We start from the raw sequence: 14,264 nt of genomic DNA, 5'->3' as shown, positions 1-14,264 counted from the left end.
CTGAACAAGCTTGTCTCTATTTCTCCCTCTCCCTTTTTGCCCCTTCCTGTAATTTCTTTCCGTCCCTCTCCCGCCACCCGCCCATGTGCCTCTGCCTCCTACAACCCATCCCTCGCTTAACAATCTCAAACGCTCCGTCCTCGGCTGCCATCTCGCAGTTTGCTATTAATTCGCCCCTCTCAGTCTGGAAGACCAGCTCAGCCGGGGAATTATTATAATATGCATGAAATTAAAAATGATAAAAGAGCCGTCATTAACTCCCAATTCACCCCTGAGAGTGAGATATGGACAAAGCCGGAGATACGACACCGAATCTCTCTTCATCCTTTGCAGGCGCGAACAAGCCTATCACAGCGGCTGATAATGCATTCACCACGTAACAGTCACGGTTTAGTGGCTTACAAAAAGCTTCAATGGGATGTGCGTCTTCGCTTTCATTTACTAGCGCGCCCGGCTCCGGCCGCCATTCCGCACGTATCGATATCAGCTGCGATAATCACACGGCTCCTTTACACTGCGGTGCTAATCACGGGGTGACGAAGGGAGGGGGTGCAGCGCATCCCCCCACACCCGCAGCTCCCCCGCTTCTTGCAACTGGTCTTTCCCATGTAAGGAGTTCGGCTGGTCCTGCCAGCATGTATATATCAGGTAAGTGGCAACTGTGTGACAGTGAGAGTGTGTCGGCTGTGTGTCAGATAGGTGAGGGGCGGCCGGGCAGTGCTCACCTGTGTATTGAGCTCCGCATCTGCTTCGCTGGGGCTTCTGGGCCTTGGCATTCCGCATCCAGGGGTAATACTATAAAGTTATCTGCTGTTGGCGTCTGCTGTCTGGATGTGCAGGACCTCCATCATGAAGGACTTCCAGTTTTACCTCTCTCAATCCACTACTACATACACTAAATTATTGCAGGAACTTTGCACAAGCATCTTCACAAGATTGAGTTCAAAGCGTGAAGATGTCTATAGGCCACGCACTTAAAATCCATTTAAAAAAAGATTGTTTATCTAGGGAGCTGCTCATCATTATTCACACCATTCACTCTGACAAGCCCTTAAGAAGGCCAAACACACCCCTTACAGTTTAAAGTCTCGAGGCGACATAGCCTTCTCATGTACTTTCAGGAACACCAAAAGATTTTACTCAGGATATTAGCAGGAGTGTCTCCTGCCTTAGATGCCAACATAGAACAGTGGGGTGTGATATCTGGCGGAGGCAGGGTTACTGAAACCAGTCTGTGACGGGGAATGGACATATCAATTGGTTAACCTCACTAATGCATGCCCAGCATGCATGCAAGTGGTGAACGTTTGCGCCTGTGCCAAGGACAGCACATTGCTTGTTTTAAACCACAAGCCTTTCGGTTACGCCATGTATGTTCTTGTTATTTGTTAAGGAGACAAATATAAACCACCACTGAACTTAAGCACTCAAATCACGGCAGCTGTAATGTTACTATGCCACTTAAATACTTTATAACAAACTTCAAGGAGTGCAACCAAAATACGCAACCGGCATTGTAAGTTAATATACAAAATAAAAACAATTGGAAAAACACCCTCAACCCCTCACCCTCACTCACTCACCCTCAACCCCTCACCCTCAACCCCTCACTCACCCTCACTCAACCACCCTCAACCTCCCTCACCCTCACTCACCCTCACTCACCCTCACCCACCCTCACCCACCCTCACCCTCACTCACCCTCACTCACCCTCACTCACCCTCACCCTCACTCACCCTCAACCCCTCACCCTCAACCCCTCACCCTCAACCCCTCACCCCCTCACTCACTCACCCTCACTCACTCACCCTCAACCCCTCACCCTCACTCACCCTCACTCACTCACCCTCAACACCTCACCCTCACTCACCCTCACTCACCCTCACTCACCCTCAACCCCTCACCCTCACTCACCCTCAACCCCTCACCCTCACTCACCCTCAATCCCTCACCCTCACTCACCCTCAATCCCTCACCCTCAACCCCTCACCCTCACTCACCCTCAACCCCTCACCCACACTCACCCACACTCACCCCCACTCACCCACACTCACCCTCACTCACCCTCACTCACCCTCACTCACCCTCACTCACTCACCCTCACTCACTCCCTCACTCACCCTCACTCACCCTGACTCACTCACCCTCACTCACCCTCACTCACCCTCACTCACTCACCCTCACTCACCCTCACTCACCCTCACTCACCCTCACTCACCCTCACTCACCCTCACTCACCCTCACTCACCCTCACCCTCACTCACCCTCAACCCCTCACTCACCCTCAACCCCTCACTCACCCTCAACCCCTCACTCACCCTCAACCCCTCACCCACCCTCAACCCCTCACCCTCACTCACCCTCAACCCCTCACCCTCAACCCCTCACTCACCCTCACTCACCCTCACCCTCAACCCCTCAGCCTCACCCTCACCCTCACTCACCCTCAACCCCTCACCCTCACTCACCCTCACTCACCCTCAACCTCATGCTAAAGATTTACAAAAAAAACCATTAACAATTCTAAAAGCACTAACTCTAATGCTGCGAGACCTATTGCATTTCTAATGCTTGTTATTTCCTGGATGCTAGGTTATCACAAAGTCAAAACCAGCAAAATAAAGGGATCGTTGTAATTGTTGTAGGGTTAAGGCCATTCATACTAGCCGACCCGGAGTTTACAGTAGTGATACATTTTGTCTCTGAGGTTGGGAGGGCAGCATCACTTTTTATGTTACACTCTAGGTACAAAGTGAAAATCGGGGGGGCCTTTGGTCTCCAGTGGAGCAGAGAAGTCATATCAGTTTTCTGGAACTTTCCCCCTCCATCAGGCATGGGGAAGCTGGTCTTGGCTGTCATGTGCAACTGCAACACTCAGGGCTGTGTGAGGTGACATGCACTGAATCAAGAAGCAGTAAAACTCTGGCAGTGACATGACCTCCAAGGATCTTTCGGATAACCATATTTGGTGGGCTCCCATTCCGTCTTCAGTGGCACTGTGGTTTTCTGTATGCCTTTTCACCACTGCCACTTCTGCACTGCATTCTGAAGAAAATCTGGAGGGACTGAGCTCAACTCATCCTGATAGCGCCAGATTTGGTTAGGACAATGGTGTACTCCAACCTGTTGAGCCTGATAATTCGTCCTTAGTTATGTCTATCTTTTTCAACGGAACTCCTATCCCAGCAACAGGGAAGGGCTCTGCACCCGAACCTCCACAACTTAAATCCCGTGTTTGGAGATTGAGTGGAACCAACTGAGTGGGTCTGACTTTCCTGCAGAAGTGGTGAATGTTATTCTGGAGTTTCAAAACACATGTACCAAATCGATTTATTTTGGTTGTTGGGGGCAGTTCATGTCCTGAGACTGTATTCCCTAATGCCATTATTTCTGTGCATACTGCCATTGAACTACAGATGCAACCTGTACAGCAGTTGTCTACCACTAATTTATCTGATAAATTGTTGATTCAGACTTGGGATTCTTTTCTACAGAAAGTGATATTGCCCTACCCTGTGGGGTAGTTTATCACGCTTTCTGCTTCTTTTTCTCTGCCATATCCCTCTAAGAAAGAGGAGGAGCTTCAGCACTTGGCTCCAAAGATCTGAGTGGGCAATCAGCGTTTTGTTAGATTTGGCAATGCTAATAGAGGTTGATTCACATGTATCGTCCAGTGCATACAAATGTGTTATGCCTTGTCCAACAAGGAGCCACCTGAGGGCCTTAGGACTAATTTCACAAGAATTAGGGCTACCACCATGTCATTAGTGACAGGTTTTCTGCTGTTGGACATTATCCAGGCTCCCACGTGGACATCTATCCACCCCCTTCACCAAGCATATCTGTTTTGACGCTCAAGTCTGCAGGGAGGTCCATTTCGCCTGCTCGATCCTGTAATTACTTCCTGGTGTAAGTGCACTCCTCAGACCTTTTGATTTTAGGAGGTACTGCTTGCTTAGGTATCTATTCTAAAGGCGAAGAATCTGCAGTTAGAAGCATCCATCTGACGAATAAGTTACTTACCTTTTGTAACGCTTTTTGTGGTTGATACTCTTAACTGCAGATTCCTCACCACCCTCTCTCCTTCCCTTTCTGTAGAGTGGACGTCTATGGTTCTAATATGGTCCCAAGTTAGTCTTTTCACATTGTGAAGCTTACTTTCGTATACAGTTGATCTATGTCTGAGTTTGAGTTTCAAGAGTTTCAAAAGAAAACTGACTTAAGTGAGCTGGGGTGATGCCTATATATGGTTTTGTTCTGTTACTTCTGGAAACAGTCAAAGCAACTGTGGACTAGTGCACAGGGGCAATTGCTGAAAAAGTTATTGATCCAGTGTGACCCCTAGGGGGATTTAAAAGGCGAGGGCTCTGTGGTAAGACCGAGTTTCCACCATATAGAGCTTTATCAAAGTTGAGTAACTTTTTTTCCTCTCTCTTATGACCACTTCACACAGTAGCACAGTGAAGATGGGTGAGCATAGAGATGTACTGCTTGGGTTTCCCGAGTCAGTTGGTGCTAGGCATATTGATCTGCCTAGTAGTTGGGCTGTCTAAAGGTGTTCTGTTGGGAGTTCTGCCAATTATTGCCATTCTTTCGAACCATAGTTTTTACTAGATTTTTGTGTTATTTTCCAATTGTATTTTTCTTTTCCCCCAAAGATTTAAATATGCAGATTGGCCCTTACATGCCCAGTCCACCATCCTACCTTAGGCTCTTCAAGACAAATCTGTGGGATGAGCTGCTCAATCAATCAAACCGCATTTGTATAGTGCAGCACCGTTACCCCTAGGGGTATCTGGGTGCTGGGGCTGTGGGGTCTCCGTCGAAAAGCCAGGTCTTCAGTCTCTTTCTGAAGTCTGCCAGTGAGGGAGCTGTTCGAAGAGGTGTGGCGCCGCGGCCAGGGCGACTGATGCTTGTCGCTGGGGATCACGGTTCAATCCCCGGCCCCAGAGGCAGGGTTCTGCCCAGCACCATGCGACTCTGTGCAATAGCTCGCTTAATCTTCCCAACGGCCCCCAGCGCCGAGAGACCCCTTCGGGGGTGATTCGTGCGCTATACAAGTACTGGATTTACATTTTTTACATTTAAGGCCAAGTTGTTCCAGGTTTTGGCGGCGATGTAGGAGAAGGAGCAACCCTGCTAAGGCTGTAATGAATGTGAGGGGTGTGTGCAAAGGCTAGCGAGGTGAAACACAGGTGTCTTGAGGGTAGATGGAAGCTGAGCTGGTAGTTGATGTAGGTCGGTCCTTGATCAGGTAGGGCTTTTTACGTTTGCGTGAGGATCTTGAACTGGCATATCTTCTGGAAGGGGAGCCAGTGGAGGTTTCTGAGGTGAGAGGAATGTGGCTCCATTTGGGGAGGTCCAGGATGAGTCTGGCAGCCGCTTTCTGTATGATCTGGTGTCTTCTGAGGAGCTGGGTGGAGATGCTGGCGTAGAGTGTTTTGCCGTAGTAGAGGCTGCTGGTGACGATGACCTCAGTGACGGTCTTTCTGGAGTTGACTGGGATCCATCTGAAAATTCTGCAGAGAGTGCAGAGGGTGTGGAAGCAGGAGGAGCCGACTGCGTTGACATGTTGTTTCATGGTCATCTTGCTGTTGAGGATGATGCCTAGGTTGAATGCATGGTCTGTTGACACGGGTGAGGGTCCGAGTTCTGCTGACTCTGCCGTGGTTCCATATGGATGTGTTTTTCCTGAAGATTAGTTACTCTGTCTTGTCCAAGTTGAGTTCAAGGCAATTTTCTCTCATCCAGTTGGCTACATTAGTCATGGTGTCTCGAAAGTTTGTTCTGGTGATGGAGGGGTCTATAGTGAGCGAGAGGATGAGTTGAGTGTCATCAGTGTAGGAGACTATGTTGATGCCGTGGGATCTGACGAAGTCTGTGAGAAGGGTCAAGTAGGTGTTGAACAACGTGGGGCTGTGGGATTATCCTTGGGGTATGCCGCATATGAAGTTCGAAGGTGAACGGAGGCAGATAAAGGCATTGAGTACATCCTGTAAGGAAGGTGGCAATCCACTTGAGGCTTTTTGCTGTATGTCAATGTTGTAGTCTGTTGATGAGGGTGCGGCGGGATAAGGTGCTGAACGCAGTGGAGAGGTTGAGGCAGATCAGGGCTACTGTCTCCCCGTGGTTAAGGAGGGTTCTGATATTGTCTGTGGCAGTAATCAGCGCTTACTCTGTGCTGTGTTTGTCACAGAATCCTGATTGGGAGGCGTTAAGCAGGTGGTTTTGTTCCAGGTATTCGGTGAGTTGTTGGTTGAGGGCCTTCTCTAGTACTTTGGCAGGGATACGGAGCAAGGAGATCGTTCGTTAATTTTTTGAGTTTGCTGGGGTCAGAGGAAGGTTTCTTAAGGAGAGGTCTGGCCTCTGCCTGTTTCCATCTGTCCAGAATTGTTGCTGTGGTGATGGACATGTTGTTAAAACTGGTGAGTTCTGTGCTAATTTGGTTGATTCTGAGGTTGAAGAGGTGGTGGGAGCAGGGGTCAGTGGGTGCCACGGAGTCCATGGATGTCATGATAGCTTTGGTGGCCTGTGCGGTGGGTGGAGACCATGTGGTGATTCTTCGGCTCACATGCACTGGTTAGACAAGGCAGTTGAGGTTGAGGGCAGTGGGTTGGGGGTCGAAGTTGTTGTTCATGTTGGCAATCTTGCTGTGGACGTAGTCTAAGAGGGTGTCAGAATTCTTGGGAGAGGTGGATTAAGTTCTCTGTGGCTGTCCGGTTGGAGAATTCTTTGACTATTTTGAACTTTTTTTCGTGTGGTTGGCTACTGTGTCAATGCGAGTTGTGATGGCTGCTTTATTGGCTTCCTTGATGTGCAGATGATACTTGCTGAGGGCTGCTTTGGGAACGTCTCTGTTGGAGGGGCTACTTTTGAGCGCCATTGTCTTTTGAGTCGGTAGCAGTTGTGCTTGATGGTTCTGAGCTCTGGAGTGTACCAGTTGGTGTGTGTTGAGGTTGTGTTTGTTATTACTGTTTTACTTGGGGCGACTCCGTAGGCGCGTTAGGTGATACATGTGGAGAAGTTCTGAACAGCCTCTGCCAGGTTGTATGAGGCTTCTAGTTGGGTGGTGCTGAGGGCTTGACTCCACAAAGTCTATGTTACCTTTCCTCCTGCGGTGGGGGGAGAAGGCGGGACTAGGTCCTGGGGGTCTGTATACAAGGGGGCCTCTTTTTAGGGCTCGCACTGCAACGCAATCGCGAAAGCGATTGTCGCAGTGGGGTCCTATTGTAATCATTCTGGCTTTCAAGGACTAACGAGGTTTTGGAAAACAGACTGGCACGCGCACGCACGCAGCCTGCCAGAATCGGATCAGGTCGCGCGCTCCGATTCCGGCAGGCTCTTCAGTCACCATGGATCATGCACGCACACAGAGACACACACATGAGCGCACACATACAGACACACACCACACCTTCCCCAGCCCACACACAAACGAGCGCACACACAGACAATCCCCCCCTGCCGCCCCCGCCCACACACACACACACACACGCACACAGAGAGACCCCCCCCCCCAACTAACCCCACTCACCGCATCGCGTCACCGCTGCTCCTCTGGCCAGGCACTCCGTGTGCGCGTGCGCGGGCTTCTGAAGACGGAAGTCCCGCCCCGCACCAGGTTTCAGTTTCGCTCATCTTCAAGCATCTCTGTAGTTTAAACCCAGCCCCGTCCAACAGCCGCCTCTACAATCACAAGCCGCCCTAGGGTAACGAGGATCACAACCCCTACCCCTCCAGACGAAAATGAGGAGGAAGAAGAGGACGAGAACGACAAAGACGAGGAAGATGTGGGTGTAGAGGAAGTGTTAAACTGGAGCCAGCCGCCCTCAGGCATAAGATTTAAACTATTGAGCGCGGGCGAAGCCAGTTGTGGAGCACAATTGTGCAGCTCCGCAATTACTCGACAGCGTCTCAATCCTGGCATGCATCTCCGGTCTACCGAGGTAATAGTACAGTCTACAATCGTGTGATAAGTCCAGGAGAGAATTGCCACCCACTTTGTGCCTTAAACTACAGCTATACACCATACGGGTGTACCCAAAAGGCAATCCTTAGGGGGACTGGTCCGCGACCCTCGCCCGCATTCCCCGCCCTCGGGAACCCAATTGCTTTCACCCGCAGACCAATAAGTGGCCACATAAACCACACCGCTACGCAACCCACCAACTCGGCAGCCTCTGTCGAGTCGGACACAACAGCCTCCAACAGCCCCCCGGGTCTCCTTGCTATGCCTGCCATCCCGAGCATCGCTGCGTCCCTGTCCACCTCTAAGCTCGCAGGTGTCTCTGCCACCCCCAGGTGCTCAGTTGCCCCTAATGCCCACGCCCCGAGGGCCCTCCGCATATCACTCCAAAGCGGCGGGGCACTCTGGGGCCCGGGCAAAGGGTGCACTCACTGTCCTCACCGAGTCCCAGCCTTCACTACGGCTCAAAATCCCCAGAGCTGGCAGCGGGTCGTGCAGGCAGCGCCATGAACGTCTGGCTGAGAAACACCCCCTCCCCGCCCCCTTCCTTTGTAATTAGACTCCTTGCAGCCTTTTCTTCGGCTGCCGAACCAAGGGCCCTTTGACCTCGTACCCATAATGCGACTCCAGCATTGATGCTCTTTACCGCAGCACCCATAGCGCACGCCAGGACCATATCCATTTTCTGGTACTTCGATGACATTTATAAATCTGCCCAGGATCACAAGATGCTGATCAGGCTAACAACACCCCCGCCCCTCCCCCAACTTTGTAATTAGATCCCTTCCTTCTTACCATTGGGCACCTGACTCAGCTATTGCTGCACTTTCCGTTAACACGTGCCTGCCCCTCCGCCCCCCCCCCCACCTCACCCCCGTGCCTACTCCACCTCCCCCCACTGTCGGCCAACCAAGCCCCATGCTTGTGCAAGCACTGCGCTGCTGCGTGGCCCCGCTCCCTTCCCTCGGGCAGAACTGCGCTGTGCTACCAAGAGATTCTCGCAGACGGGCTCCTGCCCCTGTGGGATGCCCGCCCTGTGTGACCCCCGCATCAGGCCCGGCCCCCCAGCGCCATCCTCTCCCACAAAGCACTACCTTGCTCCCTAACATACTATCCATCCTAAGGGCCGAGGACATGAAGACTGGATATCTAACGGTGCACAAGGGACACCAGCTGCTCGCTTCATCCTCTCCTTATGTGCGGGTTCGAGCCACTAACTCGCTCTGTGAGGGAATTTAGACTGGGCCTTGCACCGCTTTCCAGGGACACCAGTGTCTCCTTCCTCTCGTGCGAGTTACTACCCGACCGCCAGTCTCTTCAAGAGCGGAGGACTGACTACCTTCCCACTCGTCCCACCGGCCTATCCCATCTTGTGCCTGCGCGCTGCCCACCTCCCTGCATGCCCTCAAAACCCCTGGTCCATGAGCCTACTCTGTCGGCTGCCCAAGCATCTTTTCTATTCTCGCTCCCTTGTTAACAGCGCCTCCCGCCTCCCAAGAGGCTAAATTATGCTGTTAGAAAAGGCAGACTATGCGTCACATTTGGTGACAGTATTGGGACTGAGGGACCGCTTTTGGCACGTTGCGTTTGCGGAAAAGGCTGCTGTCTTGAAAGAAAGCAAAGGCCAGACACACTGCAACCCAGCATTAAGAGTCGCCGGCTCCGCATGCGGTAAATAACAATACGCGTCTTACACATCTGTGCATTAATAGGCTTAGAGACAGTAATGCGAGCTGCGGCCGGGGTGCTGTGCCTGCGCTAATCTAGAAGCCGGGGTGTGAGGGCAGTGTGGCCACCTAGGAATGCCCGGTGCACAAGGGCACTGAGGAGACAATGGTGCGCGTGAGCACCGAGGCTTCAGAAGTATTTGGGGGCGCCAAGGCAACATAGTATATGTTTTGAGGCCACGCTAGGGCACAAGGGCAAGTTCACGGGGGCACCGGGGCAGACTCAGTGTATGAGGGCTCCGAGGCAGCGCAGGCACACGGGCACACGGGCACCGAGGATGCATCGGAGTATGTGGCCAGAGCTAGTTAGTGCTGGAGGGCACCGAGGCCAGTCTCAGTACATAAGGCACAGAGCATAATGGTGCCGAGATAATCCCACTGCATGAGGGTACAGAGGCAGCGCCAGTGCGCGAAGTCTCCGAGACAGCGCAGTGCCAGGGCCGTAGCGCATTGTACCCGTGTTTCATCCAGCTCTTTCTTTTTTTCTGGCAAACACAGCGCGTGCAGTGCGGACTGCTCTGTCCTCCTGCTGCATCCAGGTCCTATCTCGTACAGCCCTAGTGAGTGCACTTCGGTTTCTGCTCACAGGGAGGCACATGGACTGCAGTCCTGCCCTGACAACCAACGTGTCTCTGTGCAAACCGTGCTGCACGAGGCAATGCTTCCGACACTGGCCCCCTGTGCCCAGGCAAGGACCAGCTCTGGTGCTGTGGCGCCTCCGGGAGGTGGTAATACACATCAGTGGTAGTGCACTGGGACACTCGGCTTCCTCGAGCAGCCAGCGCCTCCCACTCCACAACGTGCTGCCTGACGCAGTCCTGCTCACACAAGCCCATCCAGCTGTTGTGCTGTGGTACCTCCGGGATGTGGGCATGAACACCAGGGGCAGTGCACTAGTCCAACCAAGGGGTAGCTGCACACTTACCCGTACAGCACTGGCGCCAGGAGGGGTCCTTCTCTCCAGAGGGGGCAGCGGGTTCCGTTTGGGGCATGTGTTCCGAGAGGTCATTTAATGATTCCCCATTACAGCTGCAGAAACAACTCTTGCAGCGTGAGTGCCACACATTCAGCGCAGCCCAAGTTTAGACCAGGCAGGCAGGGGTTTCCCTTTATAACCGGCCCCTTCACGCAGGCGATGACACTGTTCGCCCACAATTTTCTATCACGTCCAGGACTAAGCTTCCAAGGCCTCCAGTCTGTCCTGCAACACTTACTTGTTTTTTTAGAGGAAACACTGAAGGATTAAAGCAAGAGTAATTACTGGGCTTTCAGCTATGAAGGTGCATCATAACTGAAAGAATTGGCTCAGCAACCATGCTGAGGAAGGAGCGACCTTAGCAGCAAATAGCTCTCCAACACCCCTGGCAGCACACTGCAGCCATATCAACAGAGCAGGGCTGTCCCAGACAGGGCCCGCTGTACAAAAGCATTGATAGTTCGAATTTCGCATACAAATGGACTACTTTATGTACTGCAAAATTGCGGAGGGAGGGAGTCAAAGTTCCTGAGATGTGTGTGCAATTAATCAGCTCCTGTGTATTACTCTTTACCTTCTGTCTTTGTACACCTCACAAGAGAGCTGCCAGTAAGTCACATGCAATGCTATCCCTGCTACACCCTCACACACCCTCACGCTCACATACCTCCAACACTCACACACCCTCACCCTCCCTCACACCTCCTTACTCTCAAACCCCCTTTCCCTCACACCACATCACCCTCACACCCGTCACCCTCACACCCCCTCACCCTCAAACACCCTCACCTTCACACACCCTCACTCCCTCTCGAACTCACACACCCTCACTCACCCTTACACCTTCACACGCCCACCCCCTCCCTCACCCTCACACACCCCCTCACCCTCACACCCCCCTGCACCCCCTCGCCCCCCACACCCTCACACCCCCTCACCCACCCTCACACCCCCTCTCACCTTCACACACCCTCTCACCCTCACACACCCTCTCACACCCTCTCACCCTCACACACCGTCTCTCAGCCTCACACACCGTCTCTCAGCCTCACACACCGTCTCTCAGCCTCACACACCGTTTCTCACCCTCACACACCCTCTCTCACCATCACCCACTCACCCTCACTCACACTCACTCACTCACTCACTCACTCACTCACTCACTCACTCACCCTCACTCACCCTCACTCACCCTCACTCACCCTCACCCTCACTCACCCTCACCAGCATAGCATCACAAAACATAGCATAGCATAACAAAACACAGCATAGCATAACAAAACACAGCATAGCATAACAAAAAAACACAGGATAGCAAAAGATAGCATATCCTAATTATTCCCAACTCTCCTTATTATTAAGCAACATCTGACAGTTTGCAAATCATCTTTATACACTAATTCAGAGTTTTCGAAAAAATTTATGCAACGCATTGTCATACACAATGCCAATAACTCAAACTTTAATGCTGCGAGACCTATTGCATTGTAAATGCTTGTTTGTAGTCTTGCCGTCTGTCTGTATTTGGGAAGTTGATGTGTTCCATGAAGGGTATGTGATTGGCATTGGTGGCAATGCATTGGATGATTTCCTTGAAGAATGATGGCGATGCCTCAAGAGTTAAAGACTAACACCCTCTGACCTGAATGTATTGAATCCCTGAAAGAAAGATCTATAACATCAAAGGTATGGCCCATGTGTGCAATTGGGCTATCTCCCAGGTTATAATAGCCCTTGATTATGACGTGCTTATTGCCCTTTAATGTCCCGTTCAGTCCGTATATTCTACCACTCTTTTGCTTAACAGGCACACTATCTGTCCCTCCTGCCCTTTAGGTTTGCTGATGGTGCTGGACATCCCCCAGGAGAGGGGCCTGGGTTATCTGGATTATAAGTATCTGGATGGGCTGGAGGTGTGTCGATTCCCACTATTCAACGATTTGGGCCCATTGCCTCTGGACTGGATGTACCTTGTCTATGTGCTTATGCTGTCAGGTGAGTTTTTATTGAACTGACCAACCCCCACCATAGTATTTCCATCTCCTGATAGAGCATTTCTCACACACCACATTACTCAGCCCTAGCTTTCTTGATTTTTCATTTCTATCGCCTCAGATTCTATGTCAGGACCGGAGGCTTCGGATTATGCCATTCTTTCATCGCTTTATTCTCTACAGCAGCAAGAAAAAATAACACAACTACTTTTCCCATGAACATTTGGGGAAAAAATAAAGTCAAACATGAGTCCTTTCACAGTGTCCATGCACCGGTGTCTCCCATCATGCTCCACTGTACTTGTCTCCTCCTCTTTCTTCGCTGCTCGCAGCAAGTTAAGTTGTTTTTTTCCTTCTCTCCTGGGTTTTGGGTTTCTCTGTGGTGCCTTTGGCCTTTGGGCCGGGTGTCGGGTTTCTTTTCTTTCTCCACAGATTCCCTTGATTGGTCGCGGGACGCCTAGTGCGCTCCTTACGCGATCCTTGCCCAGTAGTGTGCGGTGTGGTGGCGCGGCCACCAGGGGCCGGTGTCTCGTTTGCTGAAGGGTCGCTCCCTGAAGCTTCTGGAGTGTTCTGGCGCGCTCTTATCACCAGCATACCCGTGCCTGGCCTCCCGGCTCTGACACCATGCGGGGTCGCAATTAGGTTCCCCTTTTTTCTGGACGCCCTTTGGGTTGTATTATTTGACGAACACCCTACGGGGTCGTAATTGTGCTGTGGGAACGCTTTGCCTGGAGGCGCCCCGAGACTCTGTGGGCTGCAGCGTTTCCAGGGCTTTGCCCGTTCATTGTGTGCCTTTGGCCACCCATATCGCTGGGACTCCCCAGACTATAGAGTGCCCTGAGGAGGGTCATTGGTCTTGTCTACCGTTCCCGTTGCTAGAGCCTAATTTACCTCGCTATGCAGGGGAACGCGGACAACTATCCGGAGGAAGACCCCCCTGAACTATGTCCCGTTGGACGATGACTTCTACCAGGCGGTCGATGACTCCATCTCTCGCGCGGTGGACCAGGCCATGGTCCCCCTGGAACAACGCCTTTCGGCGTGCCTGGACGAGGCCTATGCCAAGTTTGCCGCCTTGCTTCCGGCGCCGGTCCCGGCCTCTGGGCCGGATTTGTCCACTACCCCGCCTCCTCCCAAGAAGCCTTGCACTGAGGGGGTTGATTCGGCGGCTTTCGCCAGAGTGAAGAGTGCCTTCAAGGCCCTGGAGGACGCGCAGCCTCCCACTCCTCTTCCCTCGGAGGTTCCCCGCTTTCTCCCCCTGCGATGTCTCCGGACCCACAGCGCGACAACGACGACTCTCTGGACTCGGAGGAGGAGGCCTGTTCTTCCCGGTCGTGGCTGCCTTCTCAGCCCTCTTCCTCCGCAGGTCCGTCGGACATGCTGGACCCGGACGACATCGTCCACCCCCGTTCATCAGAGTGGGTCCCGTGTGACAAGGTGGCCCAGTACGTCGCTAATAGGCTGAGGAAGCCGGTGGACAAGGATGCTATGAGCCGCCTGCGTGCGGAGTGTCCCCGGCCGTCGTTGGAGGGCAAGGTGGCCATGACCCCGGACATCGATCCGAAAATGGCGACCTTTCTTCAGAAATTTGTCAAGGACC

General features: G+C 52.3%; 1 protein-coding gene across 3 annotated transcripts in view; it reads left to right on the top strand.

Annotated features, from left to right (window-relative positions):
• The window catches only part of GGCX (gamma-glutamyl carboxylase), a 271,699-nt gene that overhangs the window by 112,259 nt on the left and 145,176 nt on the right, over positions 1-14,264 (top strand). For all 3 annotated transcript variants that reach the window (XM_086943366.1, XM_086943367.1, XM_086943365.1), the window contains exon 3: positions 12,507-12,665. In XM_086943366.1, coding sequence (XP_086799492.1) covers positions 12,507-12,665 — 159 coding nt within the window. The remainder of the gene's footprint in view (positions 1-12,506; positions 12,666-14,264) is intronic.

This window comes from Lissotriton vulgaris, chromosome 11 (genome assembly GCF_964263255.1).
Source record: "Lissotriton vulgaris chromosome 11, aLisVul1.2, whole genome shotgun sequence".
In the NCBI taxonomy this organism is placed as follows: domain Eukaryota; kingdom Metazoa; phylum Chordata; class Amphibia; order Caudata; family Salamandridae; genus Lissotriton; species Lissotriton vulgaris.
The sequence above is the reverse complement of the archived record's forward strand: the minus strand, read 5'-3'. Positions and strand labels throughout refer to the sequence as shown.